Source organism: Silurus meridionalis, chromosome 6 (assembly GCF_014805685.1).
Source record: "Silurus meridionalis isolate SWU-2019-XX chromosome 6, ASM1480568v1, whole genome shotgun sequence".
NCBI lineage: Eukaryota > Metazoa > Chordata > Actinopteri > Siluriformes > Siluridae > Silurus > Silurus meridionalis.
In genome coordinates, this window is record NC_060889.1 from 28,970,725 (window position 1) to 28,989,987 (window position 19,263).

At 38.6% G+C, this 19,263-nt stretch overlaps 1 protein-coding gene and 1 non-coding gene across 2 annotated transcripts; both read left to right on the top strand.

Annotated features, from left to right (window-relative positions):
* The first annotated feature begins 350 nt into the window (after positions 1-350).
* On the top strand, positions 351-13,413 carry LOC124387354 (carcinoembryonic antigen-related cell adhesion molecule 5-like). Its single transcript, XM_046851666.1, is given in 14 exon segments — positions 351-377; positions 3,649-3,684; positions 5,959-6,228; positions 6,993-7,274; positions 7,725-8,060; positions 9,225-9,314; positions 9,317-9,499; positions 9,985-10,233; positions 10,335-10,499; positions 11,558-11,650; positions 11,767-11,817; positions 12,018-12,101; positions 12,642-12,697; positions 13,017-13,413. Coding segments are annotated over 14 exon segments (1,905 nt in total). The 5' UTR covers positions 351-370; the 3' UTR covers positions 13,020-13,413.
* Positions 12,316-12,387, top strand: trnae-uuc. Its single transcript has one exon. It is a non-coding gene; the product is annotated as a tRNA-Glu (tRNA).
* Positions 13,414-19,263: the final 5,850 nt, after the last annotated feature.

Below are 19,263 nucleotides of genomic sequence, written 5' to 3' on the forward strand. Positions count from 1 at the left end.
CACCATTGACATGCAACCATGAACTCTTTTGGTGAAAGAACAAACACCATTCACATTTTCTTTTCAACAGATCAAACACACAATATAGAAATCACACTATAAACTCATCAATTAGGAAATTCAAACTGCAGATGAATACATTTATACCATGCCATTCACTCTAATGAGGACGCAAAGAGAACATACGTCACACTGATAAAAAAGAAGTTATATATGTCCATCCTCTTCCCCTATCTCTCTCTCTTTCTCTCTCTCTCTCTCTCTCTCTCTCTACATGTGACACAGAGGAAGTGGTAATTGTTTAACACACACCACTGCCATATTGGTCAGTTATTAGAGGGACAGAATGGCGCTCAATCTACTTCCTTTGATGCTCTGTGAGTAAATATTGTGTATGTTAGACTGTGTGTTGGGGTGAAATATTATAGTGTGATTAGAACACTGTGCACTTCAGCGGTGCTGTTTCGCATAAATTGCTGCAAAACAATTTAGGGTTTACATGTACAGCATATATTATTATATCAACAAATTATTTGGACAATTATAAATCTACAGTGCTGCAGTGTCACTGTGTGGACCATCTCACTACCTTGTGCTGTTTTGCACTAAATGTTGCTAACATGTACTAAAGTGTCCCAGGTAGTTTTGTGCCTTGTCTATTTTTGGGGGATATTATCTTGTTTCACTATGTACTGTGCTGTACATGGTTAAAATGTCAATAAAAGCTTACTTGACCTGGCTTGACTTGACTGCTCAAGTGGATCTGTGTATCAATAACTGTATATATTGATACAGAGCTCAATAAAACTAAATAAAACTCAATAGAGCAACAAAAATATTCTAGTTTAAGTAATGAGAGTGTTTTGAAAATTTAAGTGAGTTATGTTATGAAATGAGGTTAAATGAATCTGTTTTTCTGATTGTTGGAATTCGTAGCTCAGTGGTCCCCAATCCCCGGGCCGCGGACCATGGGTTTGTGGGTCATTTGTTACCGGGCCGCACAGAAAGTATACATAACTTACATTATTTCCGTTTTATTTATTATCTGATTCTGAATGATGTTTTATTTGGGAAAATTACCGGATTCTCTCCGCCACATCTGTCTATGACTCATGCATGCCAAGAAGCCTCAGTCACATGTTTTACCCCCATCTGCTACCTTATTAAAGGGGCTGCTCTGGCTGCTAACACACAATACATTACTGCTAAATTAAAAAACCTCCAAGCTAGCAAAATGAACAAAAAAACAACACAGTGTATTTATGCTTATTGTTATATTTAGAAAATACCTTTTTTTTATGCTGGTTGTATAATTTAATTTTGTTGTATTTATCCCCCACACCTTAAAGGCCGCTCAGTGAAAATATTGTCTGACATTAAACCGGTCCATGACGCAAACAATGTTGGGGACCACTGCCGTAGCTGATTTTTAGTATCCTGCTGTCATCTTCTTCTCTGTAACAATTGCTCATGATTATTTTAACCGTTAAGAGAAAATGACTAGGTGATGTTTGTATTTCAAGGAAACTCATTAACGTTCTAAGGAAACTCATGGACGTTCTAAGGAAACTCATGGACGTGAAATATATTTAAATATCTGTCTAGAGAAACATCTTAATGAAATAATTTGTCTATCTCTGTTAAAAATAAAAGCAACAAACACTTCTTATTAGTCCTGTACGCACACAGGGCAGTGACAGTGTTAGAGGCTCGGGAGCAGAGACCAGTTCAGGATGTGGTTTAATCTATTTTAATGTACTGCTGCAAACTTTGATGTGAAAAACTGGAACAGGTGTGTGGGTGGACCTGCAAAAGCAACAACCACATTAACTGTTTGTATGTTAATCACTGAGCTTTCTCAAAGCCAGTTGGAGACAACTATTAAGAGTAGTAAAATTTTTAAACAAATCCTCACCGGTCACTTTATAACATTATTGCTGTTGCTTGCTCTCTGCCCCCTTAGAAAAAGCTCTTGAAATTAAGATAAAGATTCAAGTAATGTATATTTTTGTAATAATGGTGTGATCAGTGACAGAAAAAGATGCATACACATGGAGTCTCATTAATGTGAAAATCCTAGGGGTCAGCAAAATACCAACCACCATCAAGACCAACAATCTTTACTGAGATTACTTATTCATCTTCTTCTCCTTCCGGCTTCTCCCATTAGGGGTTTGCCACAGTGGTTTAACCATCTCCATACCACCCTGTTCTGTAATCTGCCTCTTTCAAACCAACTAACTGCATGTCTTCCCTCACCACATCCATAAACCTCCTCTTTGGCCTTCCCCTTTTCCTCCCACCTGGTGGCTCCATCCTCAGCATTCTCCTACTGATATACGCCATATATCCCTCCTCTGCACATGTTTAAACCATCTCAATTGTGCCTCACTGACCTTGTCTCCAAAACATTTCTAAATGCACTGTCCCTTATTAACTTTTCTACCTCCAGCTACTGACTTTCATTCCCATTCTCTCCAGCACATATCTCCACCTCTCCCGGCTCTTTTCCTCCAGCTCCCTACTCTCACCACAAATCACAATGTCATCCACAAGACTCCTGTCTGACATCGTCCATCAACCTGTCCATCACCACTGCAAACAGATAAGGGCTCAGAGCCGATCCTTGTTGCAGTCCAACCCTCACCCTGAACCATCTGTCGTTCCTACTGCACACGTTACTGCTGTCACACTGTCCTCATACATGTCCTCATGGCTGGGTTAACCATTACTGAGATTATATTTTTTCCTAAATCCGATATTAAATGTAAATGTAATGGATGTAAAAGGACACACATGGGGTTCACGTGATAGAAAAAGAGGGTACAAATCAGGTTGGCTCCAGAAGAACATACTGCAGACATTTGTTAAAGACTGGGAAAAATAGAAATTACACATTCACTCAATTCATATTACAATTAAGTGTTAGAAATTTAGCACAATGACATAATGAGCACATTAAATGAACACATTGGCACTCTTGTTAGAAATGAAAAAAAAATGCATTATATTCACAACGATCTCAACAATAGTGTTAGTGTTAACTGCCTTGTATACATGTTCACATTTACAAATGCAAACAATTTAATGGAAAAGATTCATTTAAAACGTTATTTTCACAATTTAATCTTTAATGAGTTTGAGTGCGAAAAAACTTGTATATCCACATCAACGACATGCAAAGGGACAAAATACTATATCTGCAGTACCATTAATAGCCACAGGAGGGGAGGCTTCACACACTAACAGATACAATTAAATGCCTTATTTTGTGAAATTCACACATAGTAACTTTTTTTTTTTAAAGGTTTTAAAAAATAAAAAATAAAAAGACATAAGACATAATAGAAATGTAACAAGGAAGGCAAAAAAAGAGCATCAAATGAGACATAACCACAAATAAAAGACTAATTAAAATATATATGTACTGATTATTACCCTAAATGTAAATCAAGTGCTCAGACAAACATGGTGAATATAGGTGCAATGGTTCATTAAAATTGGATTCCTAGATTTTCTGAATAAAATGAATTTGGTGCATTTATTAAATCTACATTGTATCATTATAGACAACAAATTGTTTTTATCAGATCATTGATAATAATTTTTATGTGTATATTATGTTCTCCATTTCTGTTCATTTTTCAGTATTGGCTTTACTTATACCAGTGGCTCAGACTCAAGGTGATTTACAAATTATATTTCATATTCTGTCCATGTTTCTATTGTATTTCTATTTGTAAGTTGTGTAGCATTTGTTAATTTGTTTCTATTTTGATTTGCCATTCACATGTGCACATTGGTTAAAATTACAAAACTTAATTAAACAATGGTCATTTTTAATAGCACCAAAATTTGAATTGTGAATAATATTTGTATGTGAGTTTCAAGAGTATTTAGAGATGCATCAAATCTGATGCTAAAGCTAGTTATTGATCCATAACAATGCTTATATTTTTATGCCAATACAAATGTTAGTTTTTATTGTTTTTTTTCCTTTTGAACTACACATAATATCAATAATGAGATATACAAATCAAATACTGCTTCTGAGTATGAACAGTTAGGCACTTTTCCTTAAATGAAATGAAGTATGGAACACACTCTGCTGTTTAGCTTCAAGACATACAGTTGTGTTCAAAATTATTCAACCCCCAATGCTGTAAATGGTTTTAGGGAATTTAGTGTACATTTGTAATTGTATTCAGAATGAAATCCTACAAGGACTTCTTAAAGAACCATATGCAACTAAAATGACATCCATTAGTTTTGTAATACAGTAGTAAATGTTTCTTTTGTGAATTCTTCATTGACATAATTATTCAACCCCTTAAAGACTACCACTCTGAAGAACAGAGGTTCAATGAAGTGTTTTCAATCAGGTATTGAAAACACCTGTGGATATCAGGGAGCAGCAGTAAAGCCTAATAAGCACCAATTAGGCAGCTTTAAAATGACTGTGATACTCAGCTCCTTCTAGACATTTACTGGTGTGGTTACAAACATGGTGAGGTCAAGAGAATGGTCCAGGAAGACAAGAGAACAGGTGATTACTCTTCACAGGAAGGGCAATGGCTATAAGAAGATTGCAAAGATGTTAAACATACCAAGAGACACCATAGGAAGCATCATTCGCAAATTCAAGGCAAAGGGCACTGTTGAAACGCTACCTGGTCGTGGCAGAAAGAAGATGCTGACTTCGACTGCTGTGCGCTACCTGAAGCGTAGAGTGGAGAAAAGTCCCCGTGTGACTGCTGAGGAACTGAGAAAAGATTTGTCAGATGTGGGTACTGAAGTTTCTGCTCAGACAATACGGCGCACCCTGCGTAATGAAGGCCTCCATGCCAGAACTCCCAGGCGCACCCCCTTGCTGTCCCCAAAGAATAAGAAGAGTCGACTGCAGTATGCCAAAAGTCATGTGGACAAACCACAGAAGTTTTGGGATAGTGTTCTGTGGACTGATGAAACAAAATTAGAACTGTTTGGGCCCATGGATCAACGCTATGTTTGGAGGAGGAAGAACAAGGCCTATGAAGAAAAGAACACCTTGCCTACTGTGAAGCATGGCGGGGGGTCAATCATGCTTTGGGGCTGTTTTGCTTCTGCAGGTACTGGGAAGCTTCAGCGTGTGCAAGGTACCATGAATTCTCTTCAGTACCAGGAGATATTGGATGACAATGTGATGCAGTCCGTCACAAACCTGAGGCTTGGAAGACGTTGGACCTTTCAACAGGACAATGATCCCAAGCATACCTCCAAGTCCACTAGAGCATGGTTGCAGATTAAAGGCTGGAACATTTTGAAGTGGCCATCGCAGTCACCAGACTTAAATCCGATTGAGAACCTCTGGTGGGACTTAAAGCAAGCAGTTGCAGTGCGCAAGCCTAAGAATGTGACTGAACTGGAGGCTTTTGCCCATGATGAATGGGCGAAGATACCCGTAGATCGCTGCAAGACACTTGTGTCAAGCTATGCTTCACGTTTAAAAGCTGTTATAACTGTAAAAGGATGTTGTACTAAGTACTAAGATTGAATGTCACTTGGGGGTTGAATAAAACTGATAATGATGTGAGCTCAGAAAAGACATTTGTGGTTATTTCATTATAAATCTTATATTTGTCTGACCTCCACGTGCCTCTTTGATTTAATTGTAAGCAGGATGACTGAATGATCATAATCAATGTCAAACCGACCAAAACAATCAATTTCAGTGGGGGTTGAATAATTTTGAACACAACTGTATAACACTGGCATTAGTGTGAATTAGGACTTGACTAGTGTAAGGTATATTCTTTAGTGTGCAAGTCAATTAATCTACATGTATGGTGTAGGTGTAATAATTGCTTTAAATATTATAGTCATATATCACAAGTATGGTATAAAAAAAGGTACAAACGTACGTACTTATACAGTATTTATTTTTTATTTTTTGTTTATACATTTTTTTTTTTTTAATAGGGATTTGTAAAGCTGTGGTGTTCATGAAGCCTGATGCACATGTGTTTATTGGAGAGACCATGACATTGACATGTGGTCTACATTGTGGGGGATATGCTCATTGGCCATTTGGCTGGTATAAGAATAATGAACGTCTGCATGATGAACAGGGTTATTTCATCACAGCACAGACATTCTCTATATTGTCTGTTAATAACTCCCACAGTGGCTCTTACACCTGCAATGACAAGTCTTCAATGTTTAGTGATGCTGAATTACTGACTGTTTCACGTGAGTCTATGGGTTTGTTTCTGTTCTTTACCCTTTTGTTAGTTTGAGCTTAGGGTTAGGGTAAGGGTTAGGGTTAGGGTTAACCCTAACCCCCAGCCAATATATGATTATATATATATATATATATATATATATATATATATATATATATATATATATATATATATATATAATCATTCCTGATTGGGTTAAAGTGTGAAAACATTTTTTTTATAATATTAATATTTGAGATAAGTGTGTAAGAAAACATACAGTATCTCACAAAGTGAGTACATCCCTCACATTTCAGTATCCATTTTAGTATCTTCTCAAGACACAAAACTATTGAAATTAAACTTGGATATATGTTAGATGAGTCGATGTGCAGTTTGTATAGCAGTACAGATTTACTGCCCTCTGAAAATAACTCAGCATTCAGCCATTATTATCTAAATAACTGGCAACAAATGTAAGTAAAACCTAAGTAAACATGTGTCCAAATTGTCAATATTGTGTGTGAGCACCATTGTTATGTAGCACTGCCTTAATCTTCCTGGGCATGGAATTCACCAGAGCTGCACAGGTTGTTGCTGGGATCCTCTTCCGCTCCTCCATAATGACCATACTGATCTGCTGGATGTTGGATGTTGTCTCTATATACTAACAATGGCTGAAATGTGAGAGGTGTACATAAATAATGTAAAGTAAAAAATCTACAGTGAATCTACAACTGATATTGCAAAGTAAAAAGCAGCTCTGACACTTTCATCATATCACTTTAACAGCAAAACCTAAACCAATTGTAAGAGTGAATCCACAGACCTCTATCTACACTGGAGACACCGTTACTCTGAGCTGTGAGCTGAAGGAGACAAGTAAATGGGACTTTCTCTGGTACAACAACTCACAGCCCATGAACACACTATCTAGAAATACCAATGTGCTCAGCATGACAATGTATAATGTTGGCGAAACAAAGTACCAATGTCAAGCATCCAGGTATAACCCATTGGGAGTCAAAGTTTTCAACACAGAGTCCAGTGATGAAGTCACAATTACAGCAAGAGGTATGACAGAATATTTTATTTATTTTTTTTTATTTAGAAGTCAAGTGTCAGTGTCGTATAACACTTTTCAGAAGTGGGATATTTCCAAAAAGGCAAAACTCCCCCACAAAAGGCACTGTGCCAATCCTGAGATCCTTTACCGGTGTATAGTTCACTATGTTGCCCAACTATATTTGCCCAATGTGGACAAATGTCCACATTGTTACCTGGTCTAAGGCAAGCGTAGTTTGTATTGTGGGATCTGGCTAAACTTGCTGAGGTCAGATTGTCAGAACAAGTCCTGACAAGCTATGTCTTCAGCCCCTGCTATGAACACATCATTAAGGTAGGTGGTAATTTTGGCCAATGGCTTTAGCAGTTCATGGAGACAGGTTTTACAGTTGGTTCCTGGCGTGAAAAGCATTTTTGTATAAAAACGTTTTTTTATATTTTTTTTTTTTTGTGTAACAGAGAGACCCCAGACAGTACTGAGTGTATCTCCACAGAACTGGCTGACTGAAGGAGACTCAGTGACTCTAAGCTGTGAGGTTACAGACTCCTCTACAGACTGGACATTCAGCTGGTACACAGTTGTTCCCTACAGAGACAGATTAACTCAAATAAAAAATATTAATGGCCACATCATGTATGTGGAGCTCCTCTCAAACAGCAGCAGAGGTTCTGGAGGCAACTACACTCTCAGTCCTTCTGCTCTTCATCACATAGGCATTTATGTGTGTAGAGGAGAGAGAGGAGAACCAGTCATTTACACACTGTACAGCAATCCACAGCCTCTATGGATCTCTGGTGAGGAAAATTAACTATTGGTTTTGGTTAAAATACTGTCAAATGTAGGTTTGTAAACAAAATTAGATGCATGCAACAATGCTTTAATAATATGTACAGTATAATGCAGTTAATTAGAACCAATCTTTAAAAGTATATGTCTACCTTTGTAACAATAATGTGAAAATTAATGATTCTGAGCTGATGTAATCATGTGCACCTGTTCCCATCTTAGCTTAAACCCCTTATATTTCTATCCTTTCTGCTGCCCTCTGTCTCTGCTATTTCTTTGTGCTTTTAGAGCAAATGCAAGACATGTTGTCTCCCAGTTTTTAATTGTGTTTTTTGGATTTAACCTTTGCCTTTAAGATTTATGATTATCCGGTGTTAAACCTGTCTGTGTTATGACACATGGTATTGTATGGATTAAAGCTTTGATATCAAATTAATTAAAATCTTTGTTTTTGTGAAGATCAACGGTCAACCTGGTGACATGTTGAGTCATGTCAACTGAACTTATATGTGATTTAACTGAACAGTTTGAAATTTACAAGATTATACGGATTTGTATGGTCAAGGATCCTTCCCCTTCCTGGATAACCTCCTTAAGAGACAAGGCAGAGGTGAGAGTGAGGAGGTGTCAGGAGTAAGTGGAGTTTTTAGGAAGCAACTACACCAGAGAAGGAGTTCATAGATGGACTCAAAAGTGTGTCCTATTTGTTCTTTTAGTAGCAGGTACATCACTCATTCTGGTCCTGAGGTGTTGCTTCTTCTGTGTTGGTACATCCTCCTATGCAATGGTTGTTTGTCTCTCTAATGCAGGGCTCTGGACACTCTTCACTGCACTTATCCAGTCTTTGGTGTTAACGAATCTCTGTCTTAGTTTGTTGGTCGGATTTAATTGAATTTGTATGTGATGTTTTCCGAAAAAACCTTTTGCGTTTTTTGGATTTTCTGGCCATGTAGCAACTCAGGGAGGCGAAGAATCCAGTGCATACATCTTGCTAACTTCTCTCAGACTAAGGAAACTCCTTGGATGAGTAGTGAACATTCCAATCCAACCAGTTAGAAGTCCAGTTGACATGATTAAACTTCCTAATAAACACCATTCTGAATGCATACATTTGTATTCACAGTTTGTCACATATTGCACATATTCTTATTCACATTTCTTCTGTGTTTAAGGTGAATCTCCTCCAGTGTCTCTGATCATCAGTCCCAGCAGAACTCAACACTTTACTCATGACTCTCTCTCACTGAGCTGTGAGGACCAGAGTACTCTACTGGATGGACAGTGAGACGATACACAGACAGTGAAGGAGTGTTAGATTGTTCACGGTGGGGATCAGTTACAGGATCTACATGTAAAATCAGCTTCCTCTCCACATCCTACACTGGAGTTTACTGGTGTGAGTCTGAATCTGGAGAAAACAGTAATCCTGTCAACATCACAGTTCATGGTGAGTCTTTATGTATTGTATTTATCGTTCAAGAAAAAGAAAAATGTTTTATTATAGAATATGCAGAACAAGTGTTTACAATTTAACAAACTGCTCAAGAAGTCATGGATTTTTCTTTTCACAATACATTACCTGTAAATATCACGTTCTTCCATCCAGGAGGAGATACAAGGCCATTTGTACCAGAACCAGCAGGTTTAGGGCCAGATTTTTTCATACAACCATCACTTTACTGATATCTGCATAGTCCTTTAAGACATACTGTTATGACACTGCTGTCTCACTGATGCTTTACTGCTTTTACTGTCTGTAATCATCATGCAGTTCTAACATCATGTGGTTTTAGCTAGCGCTTGTTCATCTAAGAATGAGCATATGATATGATCATTCTGGCTACATATATTCAGAAATACAATTAAAAGCATGTCATATATTAAAGAGATCAAATGTATTAATTTATTTTAAATATGATTTCTGTGTTCTAGATGGTGATGTGATCCTGGAGAGTTCTGTTCATCCTGTGACTGAGGGACATCCTCTGACTCTACACTGTTTATATCGTAACACAAATCCCTCAAACCTCCGAGCTGATTTCTATAAAGATGGATCAGTCGTCCAGAACCAGACTACAGGAGAGATGATCATCCATAAAGTCTCAAAGTCAGATGAAGGTTTCTACCACTGTAAACACCCAGAGAGAGGAGAGTCACCGAGCAGCTGGATCTCAGTCAGATGTGAGAAATCATTTCATTTTTATTCAAACTCTTTATGTACTTAATAGGGAAGTTTATATATGCAGTGTTTAAATGCTTAAATTCTGCTCTTCTTTGCTCAGTCTCAGATTATAGATCCAGTGGTGAAACAGTAGGATTGGCTGTGGGACTGAGTTTGTCCTTTTTGTTTATTGTTTTGCTGATCTTAATAATCCTGCTGTGGATCTACAAAATAAAGAAAGGTAATCATGGAAGAACTTTTGGGCTCAGTGGAAGAAGAACAGCAGGTCAGCAACAAGTTAAAACAGAACCAGCTTTATTTTGTTTTTTTTCTTTTGTTTTCACTTTTCTGTCCATCTATACACAGACATTAACACACAAACACAATTCTCATCATCTATCTCCTTCAAGGATCATTTCTCTGCCCTCTTTAATCCACTTCTCCGCTCACTAAAACAGAGAACACAGATTAGCTTGACTGCAAAAACAGGTGTGTGATTCTCACCATTAGTTTTCTTCAGGTCTGCCCTCCATTCACAAAGTAACGCTCAGTCACACCCACACTGCCACAGTATCAAATCAAATCAAATTTTATTTGTCACATACACATACATACAGGGTACGACATTCAGTAAAACGACAGTCCGGCATGAGGGAATAGGATGAGGAGAAAAATAAACCAAGGAAAAAAAGCGTATAAAATATATAAATAAAAATATAAAATAAGCAAAAAAAGACAACGTGAAGTCACTACTGATAATCATTTTAGCTACCTTATGACTTATGACAAAAATATGACCAAAAACAGTAATAATAATTAAATCTGTGTTTATATTTATTTGTTTGGAAGTGTCTTTAAGTTGTAAATATATTTAAGTTGTAAAAAATGACTTTACTACAGTATATGCAGTTCAGAAATGTATTTTCTCTATGCTTATTTAAAATTTCTTCATAATATTTAGATACATTTCTGATTTTAAAGTATTCAGATGATTATTTAGTTACAATGGGTCGACTTACGTGTTCTCGTTGTAAAATTTTAATATTTTACGTTTTGAGCATCAGGCAAACGTAGCAGTGTATGCTATGCGCTCCACTTGCGAACCAGTGCTGGAAATTGCTCTGGTTTTGCCAAATTACGTAAATTATTAACAAGTTACAGCTTACTTCCCCATACTGATCACCATTCTTCATGTCTAGACTTATGATATTTGCATGTTAGGATGGGGTCATCGGAACGCATCTCCATTGTAAGTCACAGGGGACATGTACTATCTGTCTTTCTGTGTAATTTAATGTGTTAGTATTTACATCCTGTTCAGATGTAGAATCTCTCTCTCTACAGAAAATCAGCAGAAAACCAATCAGATATCAGAGAAGAATCAGAGCTGGTCAGGAGCTGAAGACTCTCAGTCAGCATACACACAACTTCAGACTGGTCTCAGATTATTTCTACATCTTTACAGTTAAAATAATCACTTCTAATATATAATAATTCAGCTTCATGAGCATTCCAGATATTGTATTAAGATATTTTTCTTTGTTTTTCTGTAGAAAATGAACACATTTATGAAACTTTGGATCAGGCAGACATGAGTGGAGCAGGTAGCTTTGTTTTATTTCAGACATTTTCTCTTAGTAGAAGTGTGATTAACACAATGCACTGTGTTTGGGTGAAGCTGCAGCTGGGAGCAGAGAGGTCAATAATGCACAGGTCTTAAAGAACAAGAAACCAAACAGAGTAACTGGCATGTAATCACATTCAATTCTGTATTAATAAATGATTTTGTTCTTTGCTACTGCAGGAGCTACTGTTAAATTCGACATCACTGATGTGACCCACACTGAGATTCAGTTAAAACCAATGAGAAAAGTAAAGAGAGCACAAGGTAAAGCTGAATGAAGAAAATATATTCTGTATCACTGATCAACTGCATCCTGTTTTGTTTTATGCAATGATATATTAAATAAAAATGTTGTATTGCGCTGTTATAATGTGAAAATCCACAACAGGACAGTGGATATTTATTTCCTGGATAATCAAACCTCAAAAGTTTTGTGGTGCATTGCCTCTTAGTTATTTATATGAGCTGTAGTTAAGGTTCCCTGATGGTCTAGTGGTTAGGATGCCGTGCTTTCACCGCTGCGGCCTGGGTTCGATCCCCGGTCAGGGAACCAACCCCAGCCATTAGGGTTGCACAAGCCAGTGCACTCTTAGTGCCGGTCCCAAGCCCGGATAAATGGGAAGGGTTGTGTTAGGAAGGGCATCCAGCGTAAAAACATGTGCCAAATCGAGTAAGCGGCTCATAAATACGGATGATCTGCTGTGGCGACCCCTAATGGGAGAAGCCGAAGAAAGTTTTATATGAGATGTAGTTAGGTAATAATGTAGAAAATTATTCAAGGAATTGTTTTTTGCTCCCACCTAGAGAAGACCAGTGTGGGTGGTAATACTGTATACTCACTGCTGTATCAGAACCTAAAGGTAAATCTCATTTCATTTATAACATTTTACACACCTTAAAGTAAGGAACATGTTTAAAGGTCCATTGTGTAGAATTTCTCCACATACAAGTTGAGAGACAATTATTTTGGTATCTGCCCTCATCACTTTCAATCATTTTATTCTACTTGGTCAATTATGTGATAGTAAGTTATGAATATGCATAATAATAAAAACTAATAACCTACTGATGTATTGCTCAAGTCTTTTATATGATTCCAAACTGTTTAGTAGTTTGTACCATCACTAATGACAGTATCAGGACTATTTTTATGCAACCATATGTTTCCTCTCTCTGCAGTGATCTGTGTCTTTCAACTCTGAAGAATCTGCGGAGAGCTAAAAATCTTTTGAAGAAATTGAAAAATGTGTTTGTCTTTAGATTTCCCCAAGTGCTCATCTGTAAAAACTTTTAAATTGCTTTAATCTAAGGTTGGATAATGGCCAAACCTTGTAGCTGTTTTGAGAACTTTGAGCACACATTAACACAAAACTAGGTCTTTCTAAAGATATGTGTAAATCACCAAAGTTTAGAACATGTCATAACAAAATCAAGTAATTCTGAAAAATCTTATGATCCACCATTCGACTAAATGATTTATTTTTCAGGCGGCTTTACTGACTGGCAGGATCTGCTTAACAACACTGCTAAAGTAGGACAAATGAGCGTCTGCTTTAAAAGTCAATATAAAGGAGAAAAGGGAAATAAATTACTTAAATAAGGAGATAAATGCTTAAAACTTTGCTAAAATAAATGCTCTAATCTATTCTCAGGTTTCCTCTATAAAGGATTATCTCTTTTACATTAAATTAATAATCTCAGTTTGGAAACATTCAGGTGTGTAGACACTATTTTAAATGTAAAGTGTGAGTAGACAAAAAAAAGATCATATTTATTTTAAAGAATCTATTTTTATAAAAATCTATTTCAATCTGGAAACAGTAATGATGAAATGTACTTATAGTTACCACTAGAGGGCAACAAAGACATACATTTTACTTTTCGACCGCTGGCTCGTTTTCTCTCTTTGAAAACACCATATCTACTATAGTGAGATGAAATATATATATTTTCCAGATATTTTTTTGTTTTGTATTAATAATATTTAAAGTGTTGGATTTAACTCCTGTCACATGTTCTAGTTTGTATGCCGGTTTTAGTGATAAAAATGGGAGTTTTGTTTTTTTCTCCACAAAGAAAAAAGAAGAACAGTTGCAGACTGTGCTAAAGACCAACTTTAAGTAATCTTTGGGGCAGGTGCAGGTATTCCATCTTAATACGCCTGGAGAATGGGTAACTAAGCTGAGGTTACAATGTGCTGCTTATCAATGTGCCAATGTGCTGTCCTTTTTTTTTTTTTTTTTTTTTTTTACAAGAAAACATGAATTAAACTGTTCCCCAGTTCAATTTTTGTTGGTTTACAAACCTTAATTCTGACTACTGAATTCCTCTGTGATCCAGTGATCTGATTTAACAACACTTTATTAATACTTTGTGATATATTCCAATGGTGCAACAGGAGACAAGAGACAATATGAGACAATGAAAATTAAAAAATATAGCAGTAAGATTGGGATTCATACATACCCCAATAGACATAAACCTATTGAAGAGGTGTGCAGGCTTTAGCTAAACAAATCCAGTCAGAACAAAGAAAATGTCTATAATGTGCAGAGCAAATAACGTTCAGATGAGAATGGCCAGCATGAATCAGGCTAATTTAACATTGTTTCAATGACTCAAATCATATGATTTATTTCACCAAATAATTAATTAAGATATAAAATATAATATGTGAAAAATCTATTGATTATTTATAGTATCTTACAAAAGTGAGTACACCATCCAGCAGCTGTCATTACCAACACTGCATCTGTCTATCAGTAACATACACTCTTCATGGTCTCTCTCGCTCTCTCTTACACACACACACACACACACACACACACACACACACACACACACACACACACACACATGCACATGTGCGCACACACAGTGTGTGTGTGAGAAGAGTGCGATCACAGGAAGTGGTACGGCTTTAACACGTAACTCTGCTCTTTTACTCAGTCAGTCATTAGATAGACAGGATGGAGCTCAGTCCACTCGCTGTGATGTTCTGTGAGTAAATGTTCTGTGTCTTCTTTAGAAAAATGCTCATCTGCAGTCTGAATGTCCTGACTGATGGTTATTGTGTGAATAACACATTGTGTGTACTTTGGAATGACTGCTTATCAATATCTGCTATGAGACAGGTTTGGTTTGATTAGTTCAACATTTGCTTGTTTTGTGTAATATTTTCTTTTCTTTTTTTTTATCTGTACCTGATCTGTATGCGCCAAATCAAACATGCGGATCATGGATACCAATGATCCACTGTGGTGACCCCTAATGGGAGAAGCCGAAAGAAAGTACTAGTACCTGATCTGTGTCCCGCTGTCATCTGCTTACCATGATTTCTCATGTTTGTTAAAAGAAAATAATTGGATAGTGTTTGAACGTTTACTAAAGAACTAATAGTTGTGACTAACTGACATGCATTTAGATATTTGTGCATGGAAATCCCAGTACAGCAAATGCAACTTAATAAGGAATAATACTTACATAAATCACAGCACTTCTAAATCATTAATCATTATTTACTTATAAGAGCAAAAAATATTCTCATTAGTCCTGTACACACACAGGCTTGTGCCCATGTTGGATGCTTGAGACCAGTTCAGGATGTGGTTTGTTCTATTTTAGCTCAGTGGGGGAAATTGCAGTGTGCAGAGCTGCAGCAGGTGTGAAGGTGGACCTGCAAAAACCACACTAACTTAACTCTTTGACTGTTGATATGCTGGGTAGAGATACATCCGCTGACACTTGCTGATCTTTTAAAGCCAGTTGAAAACAACTTTTCAGAGAGTATATATATATATATATATATATATATATATATATATATATATATATATGTTCTGTTCTTAATGGTAACATTTAGATAAGCATTGAGTTTCATGCTTTCAGAAAATAACATGCTTTAAAAGTTTATTCAGATTCCTATGCGCTCTTATTTAGGTCATGGTCATTTTAAGATCGCGTTGTTCTAATTGTCCTATTACGTTACCCGTAGTCGGAAGTAATCCTTCACGCATTCAAGCGCATTGTTTTAGACGTTTATATGCATCGCGTTCTCCTCATCTGTCTTCTCCTTGCGTCTGGCATAGCATCGATGGTATGTACATTTGTCTTTGTGAGATTTTCGAAGGAATTCTGTTATTTTCGTCAATACTTTGTTTGTAAAGTAAAATCTGAGGACGGTTTGAATTTACTACAACTATGCAAATGTTAGCTCACGTGTGTCGTTTGCGATGAGTTGTGCGTTGTCTCATTGTCCTGAATGTTATTTAAATGTATTTCTTCTCCTTTCTTAAAATGAGTACAAACGAAATGCAGCTGTAATAGTGCAATTAGTCTTTATTCAAGTTGAGTTAAGGTTTGATGAAGTTGGCGTTACTCTGATTTGTCATTGCCTTTTTTAATGTGTTGCAGTTTCACTTTTCTTTGCATCTCTAATAAACCTGTGGAACTAAGAATTAATCTTCAGAGTTTTGGTGTTGGGAAAAGTTTAGCTGGCCGTCAAGATATTAAGTGAACATATCGAGGACGGCACAGTGAAACATCGACTATCAAGCAAGCGAGATAAAGCTGAGCAAGTTGGAAGCTAGCCATCATGTTGTCGTCACACGCCTCCAGTGGACGATCAGCGGTTCATACTCTACAATCAAACGCTACTGGAGCAGCGCCGCCACCGAGCTACAGGCTACAGAAGAGAGTTTGCATGGAAATACAGCAGCACAGGAGAACCTACACAGTGCATCGTTAAGGACACGCCGCAAGTATGTTGTTCAGTGAGATCCAGTTCATCATCAGCGGGGTCTGCAGCAGTCAGAGCAAGAGCGAGCTGAAGCAGCAAAGACACGCCTAAGCTATGCTGAAGAGGAAGCCAATCTGAGGCTACAACAAGCTAAATTGGAAGTTTCCATAGAAATGTTAAAATATAAAAAGGAGGCTGCAGCAGCCATTGCTGAAGCAGAGACACTTGAAGCTGCTGCTGATGTAAAGAGTGACAAGCATAGTTGTGACCTGAACAAAGACTCTGTTCCTTTAGAAGCCACCCAGCGCACAAAGCAGTATGTGCTTGATCAACTAAAAGAAAAGGAGTCAGATCTTAAGTCATGTGAAAACGGTGACACACAAGCAAAGACAGCACCGGTTCCGAACCACAACGTGTCACCTTCACCACTAAAGCCTGAAGCCAGTCCCTTCTATCCGCATCAGAAAAATACTGCTCCATATCATCTTATCTCACAGCAGCCTTACATCATCACATACGAGAACAGCCACGAGCCACTCAACAGGACATCTAGAGACGTTCGTCCACATCACTTCAAGTCTACCGGTGAACATGCTTCTCCTACACACCACTTTAGAACACAAAATCACGACACCCAGCCTCCTCCCGCACACCATGCCATACGGCCAGACTCTTATGACTGCAGCTCATGTAGAAATGATGGCGGCTCACAAATAAATGACTTTGTCAGGTATCTAGCCCGCCGTGAGCTTGTGGCTACAGGCTTGCTTCAATTCAATGACAAACCTCAAAACTACAGAGCATGGAAGCGTTCCTTTATAACTGCCATCAGAGGCCTAAATCTGGAACCCAGTGAGGAGATGGATCTTCTGCTAAAGTGGCTCGGGAAGGAGTCAGCAGAGCATATTGAACAGATAAGAGCAATACACATCAATCGGCCAGAAGCAGGACTGGCCATGGCATGGGAAAGACTAGAGGTAACATATGGCTCAGCTGAAGCAGTAGAAAATGCCCTGTTCAAACGCATTGATAGCTTTCCGAAAATATTGAATCGAGATGGACCTAAGCTGACAAAGCTGGGTGATCTACTAATGGAACTGCAGGCCGCTAAGGCTGAAGGAGACTTACCAGGCCTGGCTTTCCTTGACACGGCGAGGCGTAAACCCGATTGTACAGAAACTCCCGTTTCGTCTTCAGGAAAAGTGGGTGATAGCTGGCGCAGCCTATAAGCATCAAAACCAGGTGAACTATCCTCCCTTTTGTTTCTTTGTTGATTTTGTCAGGCAGCAGGCTCGCATTGCCAATGACCCAAGCTTCAGCCTCATCGCCAACACAGACATGGCCCCCAGGACAGAGAAGGTTGCGTGGAAGCCAAACAGACAGCGGGAAGTCTCTGTCCACAAAACAGAGGTATCACCCAGAGCCACATCGGACACAGGTGAGCCTTCAACAAAATCTGACGTCGGCGAAAAACTGTGTTTGTTGCATAAAAAGCCACACCCTCTCCGTAAGTGCCGGGCGTTCAGAGAGAAGCACATTGACGAGCGCAAAACACTTCTCAAAGAAAACAATGTGTGCTTTAAATGCCTGTCTTCCTCGTCTCACATAGCAAAGAATTGCAAACTCAATGTTCGGTGTTTTGAATGTAAGAGCGACAGGCACAACACCGCACTTCACCCTGGACCCGCACCCTGGCAACAGGAGGCTGGCCCTGCTTCTGAGCACGGCGGGGAGGGGGATGAAGCTTCAGCGCAGTCTCAAGTCACCAATAAATGCACGAAAGTCTGCGGAGGGGAACTCACAGACCGCTCCTGTTCAATATGCCTCGTTAAAGTGTTCCCAGCTGGCCACAGAGGAAAGGCCGTGAAACTGTATGCAGTTATGGACGAACAGAGCAATAGGTCACTGGTTCGCTCACAGTTTTTCGACATGTTCAACGACCAAAGTCCAAGTGCTCCTTACACACTGAGAACATGTGCTGGAGTGAAGCAATCAGCAGGCAGAAGGGCCAGCGGCTATGAAATGGAGTCTCTGGATGGAGCTATTCGCATCTCATTGCCAAGCCTCATAGAATGTAACGACATACCGAACAACAGAGAGGAGATTCCGACCCTGAAGTAGCTCTGCATCATGCTCATCTAAGGTCAGTAGCACACCTCATCCCAGACATTGATCCAAGCCCCTATTATGCTCCTCTTAGGACGGGACATTATCAGAGTGCATAAAGTCCGCAAACAGGTGAATGGCCCTCACAACCTGCCTTACGCACAGAGGTTAGACCTGGGGTGGGTCATTGTTGGAAATGTGTGCCTAGGTAATGTTCACAGGCCGCTGACAATTAGCACGTTCCACACGAATACCACAGAGCTGCAACGGCCCACTCTCTTTGAAGCGTGCCCCAATGTGTTTCATGTGATGGAGAGGTTTAGCGACACTCAGGTCACCAGTGAACCTACAGCGTATCTTGAAGAACACCCTATCTGTGAAGTCGACCACCTTGGATGCACGGTATTCAGGCGGACCAGGGATGACAACCAGGTGGCTCCCTCCATTCAAGATGCAAAGTTCATAGAGATAATGGATGAGGGACTGCAAAAAGACTCAAATAACAGTTGGGTGGCACCATTACCCTTTAAGAGCCCACGACCACGGCTGCCAGACAACAGGCCTCAGGCGCTGAAGCGTCTC